Source organism: Lissotriton vulgaris, chromosome 9 (assembly GCF_964263255.1).
Source record: "Lissotriton vulgaris chromosome 9, aLisVul1.2, whole genome shotgun sequence".
In the NCBI taxonomy this organism is placed as follows: domain Eukaryota; kingdom Metazoa; phylum Chordata; class Amphibia; order Caudata; family Salamandridae; genus Lissotriton; species Lissotriton vulgaris.
In genome coordinates, this window is record NC_141697.1 from 271,103,292 (window position 1) to 271,129,086 (window position 25,795).

The window sequence follows — 25,795 nt, forward strand, 5'->3', positions numbered from 1 at the left end:
TTCTTACGCTTCTGCACTGACAAGGTCATTCTCCGTCCGAGTCAGTTCTTTCTTCCCAAGGTGGTTTCTTCCTTTCACTGTCAGGAGGATATTGTTCTCCCTGTGTTTTTTCCGGTTCCTTCTTCTCCTGAGGAGGTGCTCCTCCATTCGCTGGATGTGCTGAGGGCTCTCAGCATCTACTTGGAGCGTACGGCCGGTTTTCGTAAAGTGGATTCCCTGTTCGTCACCTATGGCCTGTCGGGTCAGGGGCTTCGCCCTTCTCTGTCCACCTTGTCTCGTTGGGTCAGGGGCGCTGTGGTTTCTGCTTACGATTCTGCCCGCTGTCCCCTGCCTTCTTCTGTTCAAGGTCGGTCGACTCGGAGTGTTTCTTCCTCCTGGGCCATGTTCAAAGGGGCCTCATTGAGGGACATTTGCAATGCTGCCACATGGGCTTCTCCCCACACTTTTGTTGCCCATTATCGTTTGGAGTTGAAGATGGCGGCCTCTGCTGCCTTTGGGGCTTCTGTCCTGTCTGCTGTACATGATTTATGATTTGTACTTTTTTTTGTGGATTAAAATGGACCTGTTTTTTGGCATTATTCTGGTCTGTTTTTTTCTTACAATCACCGTGTGCTTGGGTATGGGCTCACTTCATCAGGAATGGGACGGGGAGACAGGACGAGGAGGTAATGCCCGGTTACTCACCGGTAATAACCATTACTCCGAGTCCTGGTCTCCCCGTCCCATTCCTGAGCCCTTCCCTCCCTCCCTGATTTGGGGTGTCTGTGGGTGATTGTATGTGTTTCATTCTGTTGTCTTTGGTATTTTCAAGATGTTTCTTCCGGCACTTCCCCCTTTTGTAGTCACGTGATGGTGACGTCATCCTAGGGGGAAGTGCCAACAGCTCAGCTAGGTAGGGGTTCTGTAGAGCAGACTAGCTGCTCACTTCATCAGGAATGGGACGGGGAGACCAGGACTCGGAGTAATGGTCATTACCGGTGAGTAACCGGGCATGACGTCCTGCTACCAAAGGGCGCCAGGAGTAAAACATTTTGTAAAGACTGGTGCGGAGAGCCTTGCCTGACAGCAGCCTGCTTCCTCAGTCTCACTGGTTTGCGGACCTGGCCAGGGGCACGGGAATCATGGTGCTCGGCCGCTGGCTCACACCACTCTGCTGTTCGCACCTCAGACCCTGTCCTCTGCCCTGCAGGGCTGCTCACGCTGGAGCAGGACAGGCCCAGGAGGTGATTTATTGTCCACGCCGCCCCCCCAGCGAATTTCGTCAGGCCAGCCGACTTTAGGCCTCTGAGGGAGAGTGCTGCATGATTATGCAACAGCTGTGAGAGGGCCGGTCGTCGCTGAGGGAGAGTCACGCTGCCCCAGGAGTTGCGCTGGGGTTTTGAAGAAGAGAGGAATATGTAAGTGATCATGTAACAGGAATGTGGTGCATTTTTCAGTAAGAGGACATTAGTGCCACAGGCAGTGAAATGCTGTTGCTCATCTTTATACAACAGCAAATGGCGAATAATTGTTCATGGAGCACTGATTAATTTTTCTTTATTCGTTTTGTTTTCAATGACAGGGTGGATGTTAAACTTTTGTGTGTGAACTGTATCATCGGGTTTAATGACATAGTTACTATTTTGTTAATCTAGGCAGCAATTACTACATTTTTGCTTTTTAAAAAAATAATAATAATAATAAAGCGTTTTATAAAGCGCATGGCTGCACAACTGTGTATCCCCGCGCTAATTGCTGACAAAAACTCCTTACAGCTCACCGAGACAGAGAGACAGGGAAATGTTAATAAGGGAAGAGATGAGTTTTTAGTTTAGCTCTAAAGAGGATTTCTGATGGTTCCATTCTCAGATGAACTGGCAGGGCATTCCAATGCTTTGCTCCAAGAAAACTAAAGGAGCGACCGCCCAGTCTTGCTCTATTGATCCGGGGAAGTTTGAATTGTGACATACCCGAGGATCTGAGGTTTCTGGTAGGGCGGTGGATAGTTAGAAGATTTCTCAAATAAGTGGGTCCTTTGTTGTGTGCAATTCTGTGGGCATAGCAGAGAGCCTTAAATCTGATTCTTTCTCTAACTGGAAGCCAGTGAAGCTTGGACAAGGTTGCTGTAGCGGATGTTCTTTTTGGTAAACCTAGTACCATGCGGGCGGCCGCATTTTGAATGCATTGAAGCTGGTGCAGTTGTTTTTGGTTCGCACCTAAAAGGAGAACGTTTCCATAATCCAGGTGGGGCGTTATCAGGGCATGCACTAACGTTTTCCTTGCTTCAATGGGAACAAGATCAATAGTCTTACGCAAGATTTTTAACGTGCCCATACATTTGCCAATTGTTTTATTGACTTGTGTTCTTCCCGACAAATCCGAGTCAATCATTATTCCTAGGTTTTTGACCATTTCGACTGGGAGGCAATCGCCCAGTGTAGTAGGCCACCAAGCCTGGGACCATATTGAGGTTTTATTCCCTACCACTAGCACCTCCGTTTTGTCGCCATTTTACAATTGTGATTATCACTATTCATGTGCATTGACTGAGAAATCTAGAGATTGGTATCATTTTCACGTAGAAGGCATGGTGAGTAGCCACAGTATGATTCACTATAGAGGGTCACGTATTTCTTATACTTCTTGATATGTGGTTGTAAATTAACAGCCGCATGTTTTAAAGGATTGTTTCCACCTGTATTGTTTATGACGAGTTTGCAATCAGTTTCCGTGGAGGATAACTTTGTTTGTGTTAGGGAAGGTGTAATGGGGGGCTAAGCTAACAACATAGGACCATGGTGTGAATATGCTGGGTTCCACTCTGGATCTTATCTCTACACTTACTGTGAGCATTTGCTTTTGTTTGCATTGAGTGGCAGAGCAGTTCACTGGCACTCTTCGCAGTCAGGCCCCTGTTAGCACATTTTATTTCAATTACTTCAATTTTCTTGTTGCTCAAATGGGTGTACATTCTGATATTTTATATGTTTCTCTATATGTTTCATTGCTTGATTTTTTCTCGCAATAAAGTGTCACTCATAGTTGTTAAAATGTCACTCATAATTACAATGAAATTATAAAAATGTCACACATAGCAATTTGAAACCTTGGCAGCTATGCCATAGGTGGGGTACCTTTTACACTGCTGAGAGGCAGGTCAGCACACACAACTTTATTTCCATCTTGTTTGGGAGTAGTGAAGAGTAAGAGAGTAGGTGCGGAGTTCAGTGAAGATGGTGTGGCAACTAAGGTGAGAGAGAACCAGTTATTGATGAAGAAAACATTTGACAATAAAGAATGATCTTGCGGACAAGGATGTGTCAGTAGGTGATTGGGTGATGATTAAGAAACCTAAGGTAAAAAAAGAGAACTCAATATGTTCGATTCCAGTGCAAGTTAGCAGGGTCAATAAAGGACCAGCTTTTGTAGATGGTAAGGGTTGGTGGAACAAGCGGCAGCCGGTGAAAGTAACACAGAAGCATGCTAAGGTTATTTAGCACAGGAAGGACAGGATAATGGATCATGATTCATGAGCGGAGACATTGGCTGCAAGATGGGACGGCGGGTGAAGTGACATAAGGAGGTTGTGGGTCCGAGGTGGGGTCCACTTCCTTGAGGGAATGGCCTAGCGGCCGGGTCAGAAGGGTTCCTATTAGGTTTAAGGATTTTGTTAGGTATTATTTCTTCTTCTGTGTTTCCTTTTGTCTATAATGTTTCTCTCGTATATAGAGGGGGAGACAAGTATTGGTGAAGAAGTTATAGATCAGAATATCTGAGTTTTGAACAATTATTTGTATTTGCGGATGTACATATATTTCGAATGTGATGAGGGTGTTTTGCTTTTGTCTATACTGTGTAAGGGGGGGAGGTGTACTGTATGTATAATGTGGTAAGTAAAGCTTTTACGTGCATGGGGGAGGATGTTGGAGATAAGGTTCGATGCGCAGTGGCAGTTGAGGATCGACCGTCTGTCCAGAGAGTGGCTCTATGACGTGGGTAAAGATAGAGAATAATTCAAACGAAATTCAAGTTGTGTTGTTTCCTTTCACTTACCACAAGACGGCGAGTACCCGCGCCTATCGACCCTAGCACAGTTACTACCTATCATCACGGGTACCGTTTCCAATTAAACACTAAGACTGAAAGGCGAGAGACGAAAGCATCCACCGTTTCAGTGTTATTCGCAGAGTCGGAAAACGCCACCTCACGCGCCGGTTACCACGGAAACAACCTATCACACCTGTTACGGAAGCCGGAAGTTACGTCAGAAAGCTTTCTAGTCAATGTTCTGCTCTCTATGGTATCCCCTCCCTCTAATTCTTCTCCTCACGTGTACATGATTGGAGCACGTGACTCATGACGTGAAGTTGTCCTAGCGTCGCACAGAACAGCAGGCTTCAGATAGCGGATCGGTGTATACTGAAGGTGAGTGCCGGTGAGGTATGGGGGATGCGGGACCACCGTGTAACAGAGGCAAGAGGCGTGATCGTGTGTGTGGACGGATCGTGTTAAAGCAAGGAAGAGAACGAGGCGATGAAACATAGCAAGGGTCGCAGTAGGTGCGAGGTGGGCTTGAGCTAAGAGCGGAGGGGAGGCTACGGGAATACGAGTGGTTGCGGACGACAGCCGGGAGATTGCAGAGGTATCGCAGACGGTATTGTTCTAGACGGTCCTTCCTTCCTTCCTTGTACACGGAGGTTGAGGCAAGCTGTCAGGGCGCTATTGAGACGTCTGCGTACATCCCAAATGACATAATGCTGTTTGGACGCATTCGGACGTCCTGCCTTTTTAACTGACAGTGTGACACCCATTACATTTGGGTTTTTTAAGTTTCGCTTTTGACGTGAATAGTATGTACTGCAAAATCCCAGTATGCGTAATGCCATTGACTGAAAACTCGGGCGCTCAAACATGGCATAGATGCCCCAGGGTAGCTATGGAGTTTCAGCAGTCATTTGAGACCGTAGCATCACTGCTGTTGTAGCAACAAGTAGACCGGTGTTGGGAGCAGTAAGTGGGCCAAAGACGTTTTTTCCAATCAGAGAACAACGGATGCTTTGACAGGTTCGATGGCATTTTCGTCATTAAGGACACAAATACGATCTAGAATAGCGAGCAAGGTCTCCCACGCAATAGTAGGCGTTGAAACACATCAGTCGGTAGTTACATAAAGTTATTGGCGTTTGTATAGCGCACGGTCTACCATTCGAAGGCATTCTAGCGCTATTTATTAGTGTTATCGTTTGCCCTCCACGCACCACTATTATTATTTTTTTCAGGTCGTGCCTGAAACTCCCTGTGATAATTACTCTTATGGAATGACTTGCTTGACGTGAGTTTGGTCGCTGGATTAGTATGTTAAGTATCGCCCAGTGAGTATGCAAGAAGCATGTGGTCTATTGTAGGTGTTGAAAAAAACATGACTTTAGAAGATATTGGGCCCTGGACTACAGAAAGTATGAAAAACGGTCACAAATCGTAAAAGTGCCAAATAACCTGCCTATCTTGTAGTGTGCACTGGACAAAAGGCTGTAAAAGGGTAATACCAAGTTTGCTGAGCTGAGATGTGAGAAGAGGTTCGGTTCAATGTTATGGTTCTTGTAATAATGTTTCAAAGCAGTTATATCATCATGATACACGGGGCTATGTTGGCATCGAACATCTGTGTTACAAAAAGTTGTGAGTATACCCCTGTACTATAATGCCCCTCATGTCTGTTGTATGACTAGTGTACCTAAAAAAAAAGCCTCAAAAATGGTTTAACTTTTTTTTAAGTGTGCAGAGTAGGCTTTGCCAGCTTTGAGTATATACGTAGGAGAGATGTGTCAAAGGGTAATTGCCAAAAGTGACTACTTTAAGGCGATATGGGGTGCAGTGAATGTGCAAAGTACAATGGCTTTGATATGTTGGTAAATAAAACCTGGGTAGCCTTGATATTGAATAGCGCATGACAACAGTGAAGAATGAGACTATGGGTAAAAAGGGGTGACCAGTGTCGCCATGTTCTGGGTGGATCGTTTATAGGGCGGTCGGGCAGTGCCCGATGGGCTGGTCTGACATATCAGTGTGAGGGCAGGTATTTAGCAGTTTTGGGGCAGTTTTATGGCCTTGTGGACCGTTCTTTACTGCTTCCCATATATTTCCACTCTTTTTTAACTATATCCTTCGCTAATGTGTGTATTTTGATACCCATGCCTATTTTATGTCCCAGTCCGACCCTGTCCATAGTGTTACAGTGGAAACAAATATTGTCTGATGGATTGGCAGAATTGAGTGTCCAGTGGTGGCATGTGTTAACATGACTGTACAAATGAGAGACAGGCAAAAAGGGAATGTACAAATTGGCCAAGGGTTTCAGTGGATGGAGCATGGGCAGTGTGTTACATCTGTGCCAAGAGTTTACAATGTGAATACACTTATTCAGGAGAAGATGGAGCATTCTTCGCCTTCTTAATACTATTTTTGCTCCTAACTTCTACTTTGGTCTTCTGAATAGTCTTGTATGGCTGTTTCTTCTTTCTTGATGTCGGAGAGAATTTGGTGCCTAGCTAGCATTTTTAGGATTAATCTTAATCTGCAACCAAGACCTACAAGGTTTCTCGGGAAGTAGAAAGTCTCATTTGGAGATCATACAGAAATTATCTTTTGACATTATTGCCTCTCCCAATGACGTTTTTGATTTGTGGAATTCCTTTGAGAAAGAGACTTAATCTGCGTGTCACTTTGTCTACTGAAACAATATCTTTGTTGTCACAGATTTGTCATGTTATTTGTTATGTCAGGATGGTTTTAATCTCCACATGAGTTAAGACATCCAATTTAATTGTTGCTAATCTTATTCAGTGCCATTGCACTACAATGCTTTTTCTCCAGTTTTTCCAACATTAAAGTTTGATTGCGTCCCCAGTAAAGGAATTTGGATTGCACAAAACCAATCACAGCTAATACTGTTGCTCCTTTTGGGCATATTTATTCTTCAGCTGTACAAGAGAAGTGTCCAAGTGTTTTGATTATACCATCTCCATCACCTGCTGGAACAGAAAGATCAATATATTTGTCACTGTATAGAGTCTTCAATCAGATCACAAGGATAGATGTACTTTGCTTCTTATAAATGACAATTTGGAGTCTTTACTAAACTTGATTTTTAAGGTGCTTTTCACGTATTGTGCACAAGAGTCCAACAGATGGAAACTGACTTACCGTGCACCACTTGGGTATTATGAATATCTTCTAATGCCATTTGGGTTGTGCACTGCTCCTGTAATTTTCAACATTTTATAAAATCAATATTTTTTTTGATGTCTTGAATAATATTTTAATGGCTTTTTAAAGACTTTTGCATAACACCAAGAACGTGTGAGGTTGATGCTTTCAAGACTTAAGTTACATTATTGGTCTTTCAAACCTGAAAAACGTGAATTTGAGAAGGAAGATATTGAGTATATTGGATTTAGAATGATTCCTTCTGTCCTTTCCGTGGAATGAAGGTTTCCATTGTTTTGGACTGACATTCACCTAATATACTGTTAGAGACCTTTCCAGCATTTATAATCTTTTATCATAAAACATATCTAACATTTTACATCGCTCTTGTTTTTAAAAAGGAGAGTAGGAAGAGGTGTATTTGCTGGGATGAGCACATTGGGAGAGCTTTTAATACGCAAACTGATGTTTGCTCAAGAACCAATCTTCTGTCATCCTGATGTTTCAAATACGTTATTCTGGAAATAGACCCCTATGAAAGAGCGGTTGCGGTAGTTCTGTTATAAAAGCAAGACGACGATGGCCAAAAACATAATGTCTCTTGTTTATTTCCTGGCTTGTCATTCTGAATAGAACAGTTCAGTTTTTGTAAAAGAATTATAGCCATAAAGATGGCTTATACTTAACAGTCCTCTTTTGATGTGCAGTAGAAAACTATAAGAAACCTGAACTGATAATCTGAATGTGGAGTGTTCAATAAATCTTAAACGTGGGAATAGTTGTCAATTTAGATGGGTGTTTTTTTGTTACATAGTATCATTTCGCTATAGCCTGATTCAAAAAAAGGATTGTTTATTGCTCTCCCATCGTTATCCTATGTCTTTGCATATGATCAACCTTGAATTCACTCTCATCATCGTATTGGAATCATTCAGTCTTTTTAGACAGTCAAGATGACTCGGGAGCAATGGGGTCCAAAGGATTTTGAAGATTTTCATCTGAAGGCCCTGTAGTTCGATGACATTCATTTTATTGCAGCCAACAAGCTATTTTCGTGCCAACTAAAGAATTAAAATTGCATGCACTGAGAATGTGTCACGATTCAGCAATTTCTGGCCATTGAGGAGTTAAGACTACATTGGTTTTAGCTTTACAATTTTTTTAATTTTTCTTGGCCAATTGCTTTTTTTGTGCCCAGCATAAATTTAGTTTTATGATTATTTTGGAGCCAGTTGTTCATTCTGATGTTACAGTGACTCCTGTACATTGCTATATCATTTATAGAGTTTTGATAATAGATCTTGTGCCTTCAGAGGGATACAGTAGTTACACTTCAAGTGGCACAATAGAATCAGAGTGTCTTCGGCGCCCATGCGTGTTCAAAGGCACGTTCAGCTATGGGAAGTCAGTCAACATGGACCAAAGAAGAGTACTTTTAAGGTGATACAGTTATCGGTGAGTTCAGGCGATATTTGGGTAGCACTGAATAAACCCTGATGAATTTGGTAGTATCAAGTCTTCACTGGCACATGTTAGCAGTCAACATGCAAAAAGATAGAGGTCTTGTATATGTAGAAGAGCAATATCCAGCAGTACATGTGCAGAATAGAATAGGCAGTTGTGAGTGTGGAATTAGGACATGAGCTGTGGTGTTACAATTGATTGTAAAGAATTTTCCGCACTCTTAGCGGATTGGTGAGTAAGTAACTACTCTTTATCATTTATTTAGCATGCTGTAGTATATGTGAAAATATGGCACAGACAGCAGGGTTTTGTTGAATCCAACCCACTATTGCCCTAGGCTCAGTTGGTTTTTCGTAGAGGCCTATACACCAAAACTGACTTGGCCAAAGCAACCGAAGATATTAGAAAAATTAGGGACAACAGTGGAGTGGTGGCCTTGGTTTTATTAGGCCTACCTGCAGCCTACAATACCATCACACTCACCCCTCTTGGCAGGCTGTTAGCGGAAGCTTGGATCTCAGGCAAAGTACTAGATTAAATCTCATTTAATGGGTTGGGCCCAAATGGTGGCCGTTGCCGTCTATAGATCCTTGTCTGGAGTCTGTCAGGGCTCTGTACCGAGTCCAATCTGTACGTGGATACCATGGCCTCATTAATTGAATTGTTCGTCATTTCATTCTTGACTAATGCCAATGACACCCAGATGATGATCGTCGGACTAAATGCGGAATCGGCTGAGGGCGCTAAGAATTTCAGAAATTGTCTCCAGAAAGTTGCCAGCTGGTTGAGCCTCCTCTCCATATCCCTAAATGCGGACAAAACTGAAAAAATAGTTTTCCTTCGGGCCACAAATTGGACCACCGACTGATGGCTTGTTTCTTGTAACCTTGCTATCTCCTTCGCTTAATGCTTTCAGGTTGGCAGTAGTGATTGGCAAAAATCTGACTTTTGCAGAACATGTCCAATCCATCTATTTAGGAGGTTTGCTCCTCCTAAATATAATTGGGCAGATCCTCCATTTTACACCATTATCTGTTAGGAAAGACCTGTACAAACGCTTCTAATCCAGAATGGATTATTGTAATGGCTTGTATTTTGGCCTACCTAACCGTTTTATCTACTGCTTCCAACTCATTCAAAATGCCGTGGGGAATTTTGGTATTGAGGAGAAGCGCACCTACCGCCCAGCATAAGAAAACACTAGATGGTCTGCTAACTGCATAAAAGATGCTACTTCAAAGCTCTGTGTCACAAGACCATTTATAATTGGGATCAACATCCATACATAAATATATTGGGTACACGCCAGGTGCATTCAGTCATCGTGCTAAACTCGCTGGTTCCCCATGGAGAGATTAGAGTTCGTTCTTGTTCAGTGCAAGAGCCCCTTTTTTGTTAATGTCTAAAATGTACCCAACAGGGACACAAACTAATAAACATTGTTTACATGGAAATAGCCTGACATCGCCTGCAATGCGAGTAAACCATCATCACTGCTTACCGTTACTATAAAAAAAAGTACAGGGTAGGTTTAAGGTGAAAACTAAGATAATGATCTCACAGCCATAGGTCCGTACTTGGGGAGGGAATGAACTGACCACGAACACATGAGGACTACAAGGATCAGGAACTAAGAGGCCTGTTTCTCGTGCATGTGTGAATTTGAGGGGTAATGTTCAGTGGGATGACGATCCTGAGGCTGATATAAAAAAACATAGGTTCCCTCATAGGTGCCTGTGGTCTGTTTTAGCTGTCAGCTGGTCCAAGTATGTGTTGCGTTGTGGTGGGTCCCTCTTTTGTGTACTTAACGAGTGCTGCGTCGTTCCTCACGCTGTCGCCCACTTAAACGGATCTCGAGTCAAAGCCGCATGGAAAGTGAATCTGGGATTTTCCAGGCCATGGCGATTGTTTTGCTAACCCATACACCATGTTGAGAAATGTAATGGCATACTTGTGCGTGTGCAATGTGATCCCTAGTTAACACGTTAAAGGGTCAGCGGGCAATGTATGTCCAGTAATGTCCAAGAGAGTAGATATTACCACTCCCTTCAAGTGCCCAATGATGAGGCAGGTCCACTCTAATTGGTTAGTCTGCCTCTTGCTGGGGTTATAGTGGGCACCCAGGGATTGTAGTTGGGAGCATGTGATTTGATATGCATGGGTTTAAGGTAGGTCTGACGAAGGTTATTGAATTCAGTTAACTTCATTCGGGATTTCCTATTTAACATTATTTTTATTGGCATTTATGATTATACACTTGAACAGTTACATGAATAAATTCGAGATGTACTGGCTATTGTACACATTATAGGTAATTTCTGTCCGTTTGAGCAGTGAGCCTAGGGCTGACAATGTATAATACAGAGGTAATCTGGTGATCAAACCATACATTCAAATGTTGCTCATGTTGCTCTGTGCACCCCACTGCGGTGTGCGGATGGGCCAAGTCCATTCCATCTATTGGTTCAATCACGGCTATACCAAGTCTTTTCGCAATCTCTGGGGCCTGACGAGCATCTATTTGTAATGTGCCATCTTTAACCATTCTCACTTAACGCCAAGTTGTATGTGCCATTACATAAGGAACCCATTAAACTGTAACATGGAAAAAACAAAAGCAGTCTACGCATACTTACGTCTCTTTTACTACTCTTCTCAGTGTGGGGGGTCCTCACCCCATCATGGTCCAAACAGGTGGAGACCGTCAGTGGCGTCAGGACCATCCTCCAGTTCAGTTAATAGTCCATGTCTGCAGTGGGGAGGCTAAGGGCGGGGCAAGGAGCCAGGGAGGGCTGCTACAGGGGAAGAGTGCGGCTCAAGCATGGTCGATAGTCGGGGTCATATGCCAGGAGTTGTGGTGTCGCCTCTCCGATCTTCCCACCTACCTCCCTGCGGAATACAGTAATTATTCCCCCTTACTGGGGCTGTCTCGCCCTCCCCCTCTTCACTATTTGGGCAGTTCGGGTGTTCTCTGTTGAATAGGACCTCGCTCCAGGCTTCGGCAATGGGGCACTTACGCAATCCCTTCAGATCCTCCCTGTGCAGAGCCCTGCCCTCCGCCGCCTCCCAGTGTGGCACCTCCAGGGTCCAAGCCCCAATTTGTGACCCCATTGTTGATTTCCATGAGATCGCAATTCGCCTCTTGGCCAGGGACAGATCAATAAAACATTTCCCGACTTTGCGCTTAGGCGGTGTGTGATATAGCTCCAGGAGACAAACCTCCACTGAGCGGGCCAGCGCGGGCCCAATATGTCAATAAGTTTAATCACCACTGCCCCCAAAACCGTTGTAATGTTATACAGTTCCACGTCATGTAGACTAAGTCTGCATCCAATTGCCGACACTATTGAACGATCCTTGGGCTCGCCTCCAAATGCAGCCTGTATGCGGTGCGGGCCATATATGTCATATGGACATAGTTAAATTGTAAGTATTGGAACTGCGGCAGGTCATCTTGGGAGACTCTAAACACACTTCCATTCTGCATCAGTGAGCATCTTATTGAGAGATCTCTCCTATTTCCCCCGCAAATCTAACAACTGGGACAGAGATGCCTCCAGGAGCGATGCGTAGAACAACTTAATTTGATGCTTGGCTGTGCCTAGCATAAGTACGGAATGAAGAGCCCCATGGTTCGTCTCACCCTGCACCCCACAGTCGCTCAAATGTCCTCAGCAGCGTCTCATACAAGAGGAACCAAGCCAGGCAGGACTCCATAGCCCTCCACAAGCTCCACAAAGGGAAGCAACCATTGGTCCTGGAAACAGTCCCCGGTCGTATCGGTCCATGCGGACAACTACTATGTTCCCAGACTCGCCTGGGGCTCTCCATGGAGCATCCGTATCAGTGGCAGCGCCGGTGTGTATTTCGGACCTGACGGTAGCTGAACCATACATCTTCTCTAGTACTGTAAGGCTGTGGTCTACAAAGTCAATGCATAGGGCCCTTTTGTGCCCGGTTCAGCAATTTGGCCCCTAATAATTGTGGGTTTTGTCCTGGCTCGACTAAGTATCTTCCTTCCTGGTTTACCCCTTCCAGCCACTGTGCCAGCCACTGGAATTGCGCAACCCTTTGATAAAATTCAAAATCTGGAACTCCCAGTCCTCCCTTTCTTATAGGATGCTGCAGTGTCCGCAGCACAACTCTGCGTCTCCCGTCTGTCCATATAAGGTCACGCACTAGTGCGTCCAGTGGCTTAAACCAGCCCACAGGCATCATGACCGGTAAATTGGCGAAGAAGTTTAACAAGTGAGGCAACATGACCATCTTCCGTCAAGGAAATTCTGGCCATCAAGCGTAACCTCAACAAGCTCCAAAAGGTCACACAAGACGGCAATGAACGTACCATCCTCCCCAGGTTACCCTCCCTGATATCCTCCAAGGAGTGGATGATCTGAATACCCAAATATAGAAATGAGTCTGGCGTCCAGTTGTGCTTGTCCGGAAGATTCTCCGAACTAGTGGAAGATCCGGGAACAAGTATGTCTTGCGGCGGTTCACCTGTAAGCCGGACAGGCTACCAAACCCCTTCAGCATCGCAAAAGCAGAGTCCGCCCCCTTAGCAGCATCATTAAGGTAGATCAACAAATTATCGGCATGCAGGGAAATTATATATATTCTCCCGTTCAACGGTATCCCCAGCCCCTCGCCTCCTGTACGAAAAAGTGCAGCCAACGGCTCCACTGCTAATGCAAATAGCAGTGGGAACAAGGTCCATCCCTGTCTGGTCCAGCAGGTTATTGCGTACTCTGAGGAAATGGTGCTGCCCATCTTGACCCAGCGCCATTGGGGATGTAGATAACAGCTGGGCCCACTTCTACAAGCCACACCCAGTCTTCTGCATTACCTCCATTAGATAGTCAAAACTGACCGTATTGAAAGCATTTTCCTGGTCCACTGAGAGAAGCGCAGCACGGATCAAGTTTTTCGCCTTAGAGTGGGACAGAACCGAATACAACCGACATAGATTATACGATGTGTTACGGGAGGGGATAGACCCGTTCTGATCTGCATGAATCAGATTTTTCATGTAGAGGAGCATTCAGAGGGCCTGTATTTCACGATGTACCTTTAAGTTGGTGTTGAGCATAGACAGAGGTCTATAGTCCCGCACCTCGGCTTCTAAGCGCTCTGTCTTGGGGAGCGTATTACAGTTGCAGATCGTGTAGAGGGTGGCAAGTCTCCCAACCGAAGGGCTTCATTATACATGGTTACCAGGCGAGGGGCCAACACGATCCCATATTCTGCATAAAACTCATCAGGCAGGCCATCTGGGCCAGGTGTTTTGCCTCCAGCTAGCAGAGCTATGGTTCCCCTGACTGCCTGAAAGGTGATCGGACCCCCCAGTACTTCCACAGTGTCGTCCTCCACCTCTGTCAGGGCCAAGGGGGCCAAGAAGGCGGTAATCTCCTCCCGCGAGGGTCCCGGCGGTGCCATGTACAGTGTTTCATAGTATATTTGAAAGGCACTGTTTATCTTATCCGGGTCATACTCAGTTTAATCCTCCACAACCTTAATCCTGGTAATATGGGATCCCCTAGATTCAGGCCTAATGAGCCACTCTAACAACCGCCCGCTTTCCCTTCCTCGCTCTGCACTTTGTCCATATATGCTGTGTAAACGTGTGATCTGAGCCTTTCCAAAGTTCATCATGCTGCTTCCGCTTAGCCAATAATTGATCCTGGGCTCGGGGATCCAGCCCCTGCATATTATCCAGGGTCCGCAATTCCCCTTCAATCTCTGTGAACTCGTTATGGAGTTCCCTCTGTATTCCAGCGGTTTTCCCCATGCAACCCCTACACCACTACCTTAAAAGCTTCCCACTCAACTAAGGCCGTAGATGCGGTGTCCACGTTCTCGTAAAATAAAAAATATGCGTCTACTACAGTGCGCAACGACTCTGCAAACGGCACATCCTTCAAGGCCACAGGGCTGAGTCGCCATGCAGATATCTGGGGTCTATTCCTTTGGGGGTGGAGAGTCAGCAGCAAAGGGCTGTTGTAGGAGTACGTGCGGCCCAGGTATTCGGTAGAGTGGGTGAGAGAGCCAATGGTTTGTGAGCACCAAAATGTGTAAATTCTCATGTGGAGGTGGTTCAAGTGCGAGTAATAAGAGTATTCTCTGTTCGCACTGCGGTTTCAGATGCCATATGTCGTGCAAATCCCAATGTGCCATCCACTCCCGCAAACCCGCTGCTGTCTTGTGTCTGTGCTCCCGCAAAGTGGGCGAGAATGGTCTAGTTGTACATCCGCTACACCGTTAACATCTCCTCCAACCACCAACTGCCCCACCGAAAGGGATATAGAGTATGTCAATTGGTTGTGATTGGGAGCGTAGTAGCAACAAAGTGTTGACTCCTGCCCCAGCAGTCATTCTGCCACCAGCACACACTGACCGGCCGTATCCAATAAAGTGCAGGTCACTGCGAAGGGGACCCCTGGACCTGCCCGTATCACCCAAAGGCAGAGTATCCAGTGGCATAAACCTTCCCCCCCCCCCCCCTCCATCGCCTTCGCAACCTGCCCACCTCGTCCCATGTAAAATTAATTCAGGCTTTTCTAGATACATTGCTTATATGCGCTTGTTTTGAGGCCCATTGTCGATTTGAGAGCCTGTTGTGTCTGCCCATATCTCCTTAAAAGTGGGGAAATTCGTAATGTGGGCGTCTAGTAGTGCTTTATACTGCACCATGATAGCCCGTCTGGCATTCCCATAGTTAATTAGGGTTTGCAGGGCTGGGAAAGTTGGGGCTCCTGACGCTCTGGTCCCCAAAATAGTTCTATTTTGTTCGGTGGCGCGTTGTACAACAAGTATTGACGCTCTTCCAGCGGTGTGGAATTCCCATACCCCAACGCCCAGGACATATTGTTTGGGGTCCAGGACAAAAAGGTTTTTATGTTTATTTTGTTCCATGATGCAAGTAGGACCAACACCCTGCAGCACAAACCATTCGGCTGCCTGTTTACAGTATATGGATCAGAGAAGGGATTTGTCTGCTGCTACGGTAATATTTGTGTCCCTATGCTAATGCTATTCAAACGTATATTTATGGTTCATTAACCCCTTCGATGCTGATGACGGCCCCCAGCCGTCATGCACTACGGTGGGCGTGTGCTGATGACGGCTGGGGGACGTCATAAACTCGCCCACTCGCAATTCTGCCGCACAGGCGCAGAATCGCGGCCGAGCCCAAGGGGTTAATACAGAGCCATTATTATTAAGGGGAGTACTCGCAGGAAATGTTGGAATCTCGTTTTGCACTACTTACAGTGGTTCCAGTATAAAAATGTGCACACGTTTGCCAAGTTTCACAATATGAGGCTACGTGTAATGCTTCCAGAATGCTCTCTGATAAGGTGCAAATATCTGTAGAAGCATGGTTGTGAATTTAATAAAATATCTTCTTGTCAATGGGACAGGTTGCTTCTTAAATCTACTTCTCCTGTAACAAAATCCACTTGTCCCATTTGGTGCCATATCATAGCAGCAATCTCATTATATAAGAGCACTGATAATAGCCCCTCTGATTATGCCAGGGCTCATTCTATAGTAAGGTCTGAATAGTGGTAATTCCATTATTTTGCCCAATTTCCGCAGATCTGCATACTGGGATTTGATGTAGTGGTAAGCAATAGTTCCAGAGTTGGAATGCCCTTTTGAATCTGTTCAAGCCTACTAATTTGCATGTTTTGGGGTTCTCAGCAGCTCTAATCGAATATTCTCCCATACTGAGAGAGGTTGGAAATTCCCTACTTGACAAGGGAAGAAGTAAAACTTCTTCCAGGGTTGGAAACAAGTGGTTGGAGGGAAAGTGAACTTGTAAACGCTCAACAGATTTTTGCTTGAGCAAATCTACACATACATATTTGTTTGTGCTAAAATAAATATTTTCTAGGACTATGATATCCAAGCCTACTTGCGTAAATTTGTGTAAATTCACGAAAGAACGTAAATTGCAATTATGCAAGGGCAAATAAAGTGGACGCACCTTTGTGATTTTCATTAAGAATTGGGCACTTAATTAGGTCTGGTGCTAACCAAGATCTTTTGTTTTCATTGAAAGTGTATCTCTTTCTCTATTGGCTGGCTTCACTGTGGCAGCATTCTGCGCTTTCGCAAGAAGCATATCAGCACGCATTTGTTTTAATGAACCATGAATACAAGTTTGAATAGCATTAACATAGGGGTACAAATACTACCTTAGCAGCAGACAATTCCCTGATCCATAATGTGTTACTGTAAATTGGCAGCCAAATGGTTTGTACCGCAAGGGGTTGGGCCTAATTGTCCAGTGGATAAAATAAACATAACAACCTTTTGTCCTTGACCCCAAACAATATCCTGGGTGTTTATAGAAATTCCACACCCCGATCAGTAATCCGTATTTAGGAGGTATAGCTGTCTATAGAAGCGCATCTCCAATTGGGTCCTTAACCAGCTTGGGTAGGATTACTAGCATTGCTTCCCCAAAGGCTGCTTGGAGGACACCCTCGTTATGGGGTGAGGTGGACTAGAACTCTGCTGGAAGTCAGTCTATCCCACAAGTTTTGTTTCATGCTTTTTGTTCAATCGTGGATTATCTCCACAGACAGCACCCCATCTACGGTATGGTGCTGTAGAACGTCAAGGTGGGGGATCGGCAATCTGTCCAAATACTCCCATAGTGTGGTGTCCTCACAATCTGCTTCCGCGTTATAGAACAAAGTGTAGTAATCAAAGAAAACACTGTTAATGTTGTCCTGTGTATTCAACACAAGACCTGCCAGGGCTCGAATAGCATTCATGGGGGCTCTGGGTACCGAAAATCTCAGGAGCCATGTCTGTACTCATCCAGACCTATCCCCTTCCGCATGTTGCCTAGCCAGGCATTCTGCATAGTCTAACTTCCGGACTCTAGCAAACACTGCCCTATGTTTCCTTCTGAGAGGGAGGAGGTCACCTCATTGTTTTTCCCTGTGTCAGTTACTGCCCTTATCTCTGTTTGTTATGGCTTATGGCTTGTTTGAGTATCTGAGTTTGCAGTACATATGAGGTTCTGATGCACAGACCCTGGGTGACAGCTTTAAAAGCATCTCGCTGAACCCCTGTCACAGTGGCAGTCGCCTCATTGTCAAAATAATTGGTGACGTGTGTGCCCAAGGTGTCTCTAAAATCCATGTCTTGTTGTGCTGGACTGTGCACTTTCCAGGTGGGTATCGGCGCTTTCCATTTGCCCCACTGTATTGTCATTTTGAGTGGGGTTGTGATCAGAAAGTGTTTGGCCCTGGTACTCGGTGGCTGCTATCTAAGATGCCATGTGGGAGTTGCACAATAGCAAGCCTGTCTGGTATGTAAATGGTGGACTGGGGAGAAGAACAAATACACTCTTGTACTGGGATACATGGAGCACTACATCTCAATCAGTTGCCCATTTGTACGCCAGTTCTTTAGGGCAATGCCTGTTCTGGATGTCGATCCTCCATGCAGGGGAGGCAATGACCTGTCCAATGTGATAAAGTGAACAGTATTGAAATCCCCTCCACCGTATACTAGGTGCTGTCAAGCTGTGTATCAACTTGGGGGTGAGGCTGTTGTGGATTATTGTTAGGTGCATAAAGCGCAGGCAAGGCAATCTGAGCCCCATTTAGTGTTTCCTCTACAACCACAAATATGCCTTCAGGATCCACCACTCTGTGGGTCAATGTTTGCAGTACTCCTGGAGCCACCCAGACGAGTACTCCACTAGTGTATCCAGAGTAAGCGGTACCAAAAATATGGCCTCTCCTTCTACTCTGCAGTTTTTGAAGTTCTGTGGCACTCGTGTGTTTCTTGCAGGCATGAAATGTGGGTCTGCCTACTCCGCAGGTAGAAATATATCAGATGAAGCCATCTAGGGATAGTTATTCCCCAGACATTACAGGTGATAACGTTTGTAAGGACGTTTTGCAGTGGGCGCATTGTCATAGTGCGTCTCTGAGCCAACACATACCCCACTCTGCCATCCCCCGCTGGACCTGCGGGATCGGCTTCTTGAGCACAGATGTCTACCTCCAATTGTGTGTCGCAGGTAGTCAGGGAAACACATTTAGAAACCAGCCACTCCCAGGCATCTAATGGGGGCCTAAAAAGAATGTGGTGATGTCGTCCACAATCTGCAGTTTGGCCAGGAAAACGAGAATATTAGTCCCATTTGATGCATCTTTTGTTTAACTGGCATGCATGATGCCCTAAGACGTGAACCTCTACAATATAGTCAGTGTAGATGTTCACCAATTCACTTTCAACCCACTAGGGGCCCTCTGTTCTTATGACTTGAAGGATGTGGTCACGATCCCAGTAGTTCTAAAGGCACGCCACCACAGGCCAAGACTGGTACTGTATGGTCTCTTTATTCTGAAAAGACAATAGCTCGTTTACTGCCCAGTACCTCATGAAGAAGCCAGTTTTCCAGGAGCAGTTCCATGTTGGGGCTTATGGGTTCCCTCCGGTGGGCCAACCAGCTGAATGTTATTCTGGCGTGGTGGCCCTCAGCATCCTCAGCTCTCTCGCAGTTGGGAGATTTCTGCTTGTAGTGCTTTAATGCGGGACTGCATCTCTGTCAGTGTGGGGCACACTCCCGCTAGAGTAGATTCATTTGCCTCCACCCCTTCTCTGAGGTGTGCTTGGTCAGTTCACAAGAGGCCCTTGTCGATACCCATCGCATCTAATTTAGACTCCAAGGTGGTTTTCAAATCCTTTTTTGGCCCGCAGTAGCTCATCGAAGCGTTACCTCTTGTCTGTTGGGTGGTGAGAGAGGCACCCCACACTGGGCACATTTGGAAGAAAGGAGATGGGCAGTAGTTGCCTCCCTGGTCCACACCTCCTTTAGCAGGTTGTTGCTTTACCATCTTCTTGTTGCCAGTGAGCAGGTGGAGTGAAGACCGTCCACACCGGGACAACAGGTGGGTGCCACGGCAAGTCGGGTAGTCCAAAGTTGTTTGTTGTGCACCGAGGTTGCTGTGGAGCAGAGGCGTGTGTCCCTACCAGCCTCCTGCTTTTTCCCCGCCCAGCATATGGGGTGCAGCTGCCTATGTAATATTGAAGGACGTGCGGGGGGGGCTGCAGGTGGAACCCCAGCCAGCCATGAAAAGCACTGCAGGGGCAGGTGGGTTTTCCACAGTGTTCGTGCAGGACCCTCATGTCTTTTGGTCTGAGTGTGAGTCGTACTCTGGGTCCATCTAATGGTTTGTGGGGGGCAATGCTTGCTGTACTTGTGCGCTGAAATCCAGAGGTCAACTATCCCGACAAATGTACTGAGGCCAAAACCTGGAGCTCAGGTGATCCTTCTGCAGTGTAAGGGGCGTTGCTCCCCTAACCTTCCCCAGTCAGCCAGTGAAAGGTGGCCCACCTGCTGCATCTGTACTGAGGCTGCTACAGATAGTCCCAAGGCAGGCATTGTGGGGCTGATCACCAATGTCAGATCACAGGCTTCCATTGCCCAGGTGGCACTGGTGCGTCCGCCCTGCTTGAATACCAGTCCACAAAAGGAGAGCCTCACTATGGGTACAGCTGCTGCCAACTGTCTCTGGGTTGAGCGCTGGGAGTCAGACCCTCACTGTCCAGTTGACCTGCGTTCCTCTCCCCTACCGAAGTAGTTGCTCTCAAGGAAGAGGTGGCTTGATTATTGTGCTGAGGCGCAAGGGGGAGGCTGTTCTTGTGGTGGCGCCCAGGTCCAAACAGCAGAGGGTCGCCTCTGATTTCCCCAGTCTCTTGGTGCTACAGCCAGGCATCCACGATCAGCGTTGTTGGTGAACATGGCGGGTTAGTAAGGACCGCTGCGGGTGCCGGAAAGCATTCCGGAGAGTGTTCTGCGTGTAGGCCCCATCTCTCATGGGTTGGGCGTGTTACTCTAGGCCTCCGCCTCTGGCCTGGATGGTCCACAGCCCATGGACAATTAGCACTCTGTTGGAAGCGCCCCAGGCAGTGCTTCACTCAGTGTAGCCGGGGTCAAAAAAGCCTGTGGCGAGCGCCAATGCCCTCCACGCAGAGTCATGAGGATAGTGTCAGGCTGACTTGTGGTATGGAGCTCCTTCACTACACATCCGATCTGGTAGCCATCTTGGCCATGCTTATTTTGTTTAATGTTAAATATGTATTTATTTATTTATAATTACATTTATTGAGCGCGCAGCTACCCGGAGGTTTCCCGGCGCTAGGGCAAACTGAATGATGAGAGGGAGGGAGGAACATAAGATCAAACATTAATTGTTGAAAAGCCAAGTTTTTATTCCCTTACGGAATTATATATATATATATATATATATATATATATATATATATATATATATATATATATATATATATATATATATATATATAAATAAATAGTATAATTTTAAAATAAGAAACTTATTTGAAAATTCAATATTGTAAATGTTTGTTAAAACAAAAGTAATTTATATTCTGGTCATAACCTTCATTACATTTAAATACATTATTGTTGTAGGTGCTATATTTTGCTTTTTCTTGAAAATATTTCTAAATTAGTTTTAAATTAATTAATTATTTATTATACGTGTAATGTGCTTTACCATTTTATTAGTTTTAGAGCTAATATAAATATTTTAAATTGTTTTACTTGTTTATTTGTTAAAAGGTTTAATAAATGTTTTAGATTTTCCCTATATGTTCCAATAGGGAGACTGCTGCCTTGGAGAAGTAGGTCTCCTATGTGTGGAAAGTTACAAGTAGTAATTTAACACTCATACCTACTGCTGTAGGAGGCGCTACCAGATGGTGAACACATGTACATCTTCACCTGGGAGTACTTTTAAACTCCGAAATGGTGAATAAAAATGTTAAAAAAAGTAAAGTTGCTACTATGCGTTGTTAAAAATATACACATGAATAAATCTACACAGGTAGAGGGCACATGATGTATAAGGGATAGTGTATTTTTAAATGAATGCAATACCCAATGAGGTGTGCCTAAATATATTTGGTAATTTCGATAAGTTTGAACTTTTAATAATTAGGTGACTTTTTAATTCTTTAAAAAAAAATAAAACCCATTTAAACATGTGTTAGACAAAAAGTGACCAGCGAGTGTGCAAAGCGATTCCATGGGCAGCAGTGTTTCATGTTAGCAGGCAATGTGCATATAGGTGCATGCACTGCAGTAAGCTTGCAATGGTAAATTGGGAAAAGTGTATTTATAAAGGCGATGTAGGCTGTACTGAGTTTGCTACAGTACATAGGCAGCAGTTTGAGTACAAAAGGGATGCTAACCATCTCTGTGCCAAGCAAGCAAGAACCGGCATGAATATGCAAAAGGAGGCTTGTGCAACAAAGAATGAATGAATAATAGTAGTGGTTACTGTAAAAAGGAAGGAAGGATCTAGGAGGAGGCAGAAGGCACGTGGAGACTGTCATTGAGATTGTAGACCATATCAGGCTCACGTTGGACAGAGGTGAATCAGCAATTCTCATCCTTCTGGATTTATCCTCTGCATTCAGTACCATCTCCCACAACATCTTGAAACATCTATTGTGGGAGATGGGTATCGGAGGAAAGGCCCTTGACTGGCTTAAAAACTATCTTACTGACTGCTTCACCACTGTTCAAGTTGATAATCTGGTTTCAAGTAGTCGTCCAGTCATTGTGGGGGTACCTCGCGGATCAATCCTAATCTCCTTGCTGTTCAATTTGTATCTAACTCCGTTGGCTAATATTATCAAATCATACGGTTTTGAAACCTTATTGTATGCTGACGACCCTCAATTGCTTATCACATGCGGTACAGATTATTATGGTACCTGTCCTCGTTTCAAAAACTGCATGATTGATATAAGCAATTGGATGAGTAATATAAAACTCCAATTGAATGGCAGTAAAACTGATATCATCTTGTTTGGCAAAGCAGAGGAATTTTGGTCACAAGATTGGTGGCCTCTGGATTTGGGAACATGTCCCTCCCCAAAATCAGCTGTCCGTAACCTGGGAATGACAATTGATTGTGCCCTGTCCATGAAAAATCATGTCAACCAGGTATCTGGCATCTGTTATGGGATCATGCGTAATCTCCGGATGATCAAGTGGCTACCCACTGAAGCCAGGAAACCTCTAGTGCAGGGCGTGGTCATTACGTCCATGCCCTGTTTGCAGCACTCAATGAGGATTTGCTTTCCAAGCTGCAGACCCTTCAGAATGCTGCGGCCAGACTGATTCTGGACCTTCCTCCTAGAGCAGCCTCTGCCCCCTGTCTGAAAAAACTCCACTAGCTTCCCGTTCGTCAGAGAAGCCATTTTAGGATTTTGAGTCTGACGCACAATATCCTTTACAATACCGGTCCTAAATATCTTTTAAAGAAACTCAACTGGTACGTACCCAAAAGACCTTTAAGGTCCAGCAATAAATCATTTTTGGTACAGCCACGCGTCCGTACTTCCCGTAACGGCAGTCCCTCCTTTTCCTATCTTGCCCCTTTGCTCTGGTATAAATTACCTCCACATCTTCTATCTATTACCGAACACAAACTCTTCCGCAAATGCCTCAAAACATGGCTTTTTCCCAAATAACCTCTGCTGTTTCAGGAGCAGGCTCCTGACGTCGACTGTTTTTTTGCTGCAAGCGCCTTGAGACCGCACAGTGATAAGTGCGCTCTATTAAAAACACTTGACTCGACTTGACGTGGACAGCACTGACTGTAAAAAGTCGTAAGGAGCAGGTACAGGTAGTACATTACAATACCAAGCAGTACTAGGCATTGCAGTAAAGAGGACAGCTAGACAATGTGGACATATAGGCTAACAATTCTCATAGCGATTTGTGCATGTAGGTTTTGCTTTGGTTTGCAGATACTTTAGGTTAGAGGACAAGTTCAAATTTCTGAGTCTCATAATCATCACTAGTGTGAATTTGCATGTATAAATGAGATTTGCCACACAGAGTTGTGGTGGAATTACCCTATGAGGAAATTTGCTTTCATGCTTGGCTTAGTGAGCGTTCAAAGCTCTGTCCAATTGAGAGTTGGTGAACATCCACAAACTTACACGTTGTTGGGTGTATATGATGGATAGGGAGCAGCCCCAACATTGTTTGAAGTGTTGGTCAAAGGGCGTAATTGCAGGTAAAAATGTTCTCCCTATGGAAACAAAAAATTACACCCCTCAAATGCTCTTGCGCCTATGTTTCCTTATGCGTAAATGGTTTTGCATATTTGAGTTACGTGTGCAATTGCGAAATTCGCAGCATCTGTGAATCCTTTTTGGAATTCTTTTTTTAATGATATTAATGTAAGGAATTTATTAATATAAGAGTGAGTCTATTTGTGTATATATCTGTCTTTCTACCATTTGTGAATCTCGCCCATAAATCAGAGCGAACCTTGCTTCTGTACATAGAGTACTGCCATGGTCACCGAACGGCTGCGTTGCCTTGTTCAGTCTTCCATGCTCCCTGCCTGCTGCGAACACACCGATTGAATGGCGTTTTTTGTTTCATGATAATTTTCTGCTCTCAGATCTTGTTTTGGTGAACCAGCATGCACACTATTGGCTGTTATGCACTAGTATGTTTTTGGAACATGTGCCTTTGAGCACACGTGGCCGGAGAGAAAGCTGCACAGTGAAACCACAAGAAGGGCTTAGATGTAACCAAATATTCCTATGTCTGTGTGGCTCACCTCTTGATTTGCACTTCATGACCTCCCAGCCACTCACCTGGGCTCATTCAAGTACTCCATTTTCGCACTAATCAATGATATCATTTTCTTTTTCAAAGCCATCCTGAGGATGTGAGCTGCTTGTCTAAGGTGTTTTTCCACTGAAGCATGGAGGGGGAGCAACTCTCCGCGGGAGCCCATAAGAGTCCAAAGAGCAGGCTGAGCAGGTTTCCAGAGATGAAGCAGCGAGCACTTTATCTTGGAATGGCAACTGCTGAATCAGATAAGGACTCTGGGTTTTCAGGTTAATGAAGCTAAACCAATACATATCTGTGTTTCTTCATGTTGACTGGTACCGTTTGTTGTATTTGGGGGGGCCGATGTGGGGTATACGGTGCATTTCTGTTTAGTTGAAGAGCTGGTTTTCGTGTTTGACCAGTCTCCCATTTGAGTTAATGCTATTTTCAGAGTCTCCATTGTTTTATTTGAGGTCTGCAAAATAATTCTCAGGCGGATAAATGCGAACATTTGAACATTGTCCAAGTTCAAAAGTAAATAATTTATACACAGGAATTACCTTTTAGCCTATTTAAAATTACTTTCCATAAAGAATCCATTGGATATATGAGATGAATTCAGCTAACCTGTTACAGGGCTCCCTGGAGCCTGTTTCTAGAGTAATTTACCTGCATTTTCTCGTCTACCCTGGTACCTAGAACATGTATGTGTCCACTGGTGTGTGAGTCTGCTGATGTACCTTTTGTGCAAAAAGTGTCCTAGTCATGGGCACTCACAAACATTTTCCCAGGGGCCACAGAGTATGGTATATGGTGTGACCGAAGGCTGCACTGATACCAGCCGGTGGCGGTCGGGAGATTTGGAGTTTGTAAGGTGGGTGTAGGGGAAGCGAAGCATGTACATGTAGTTGCTAAATTGCACAATGCAAAACCAGAAAACCTGAGATCAATCCCGGCTTCCCCACTTGGCTTACTTGTGTAATCCTAGGAAAATGCTTCCCCCCCCACTTTGCCTCCTTTTCATGTGTCTGATTTTAAATAAACTATAATGTTGTCCATTTATAATCGTAACCCAGACCACTCAGAGCGCACATGAAAACTGACTTACCTTTTAGTTCATTGTTGTCAGGGTCGGTGGAAGCATGAATGTTTCTAAATTCATGCTTGAAAACATTCATCTAAGAAAATAAAATAAAAATACCTCAATGTATTGATATCATTGGAAGTACTAAGGTGAAACTGTTCTGCATGCCAATGACATACACGTTTTTGAGTTTTGAAGAAACTATCCTATTTTTACACGTGATAAAATGTTTTTATTTGAAGTATAAGAGCCCTAGAAATGGTTTCAGTATGAAAAGTTCACTAGCACATCTCTTCTTAAAATGCAACCGCAATGCTGGATATATGTAATTTTTAAATTGTTCTGATGAATATCCTCCAGGCGCCAGACTAGTCCAGAAAAATTTCCCCCAGAAAAGCGCTCCACTGTTGCCATGTGGTGCCATT

At 44.8% G+C, this 25,795-nt stretch overlaps 1 protein-coding gene across 2 annotated transcripts in view; it reads left to right on the forward strand.

Moving 5' to 3' along the window:
* Positions 1 to 4,299: 4,299 nt before the first annotated feature.
* CIPC (CLOCK interacting pacemaker) overlaps positions 4,300 to 25,795 on the forward strand; it is a 76,663-nt gene continuing 55,167 nt past the window's right edge. The window contains exons 1-2 of one of the 2 annotated variants that reach the window (XM_086937541.1): positions 4,300 to 4,404; positions 24,389 to 24,573. In XM_086937541.1, coding sequence (XP_086793667.1) covers positions 24,438 to 24,573 — 136 coding nt within the window. In that variant the 5' untranslated portion in view covers positions 4,300 to 4,404; positions 24,389 to 24,437. The other variant, XM_086937542.1, reaches the window with a different exon arrangement.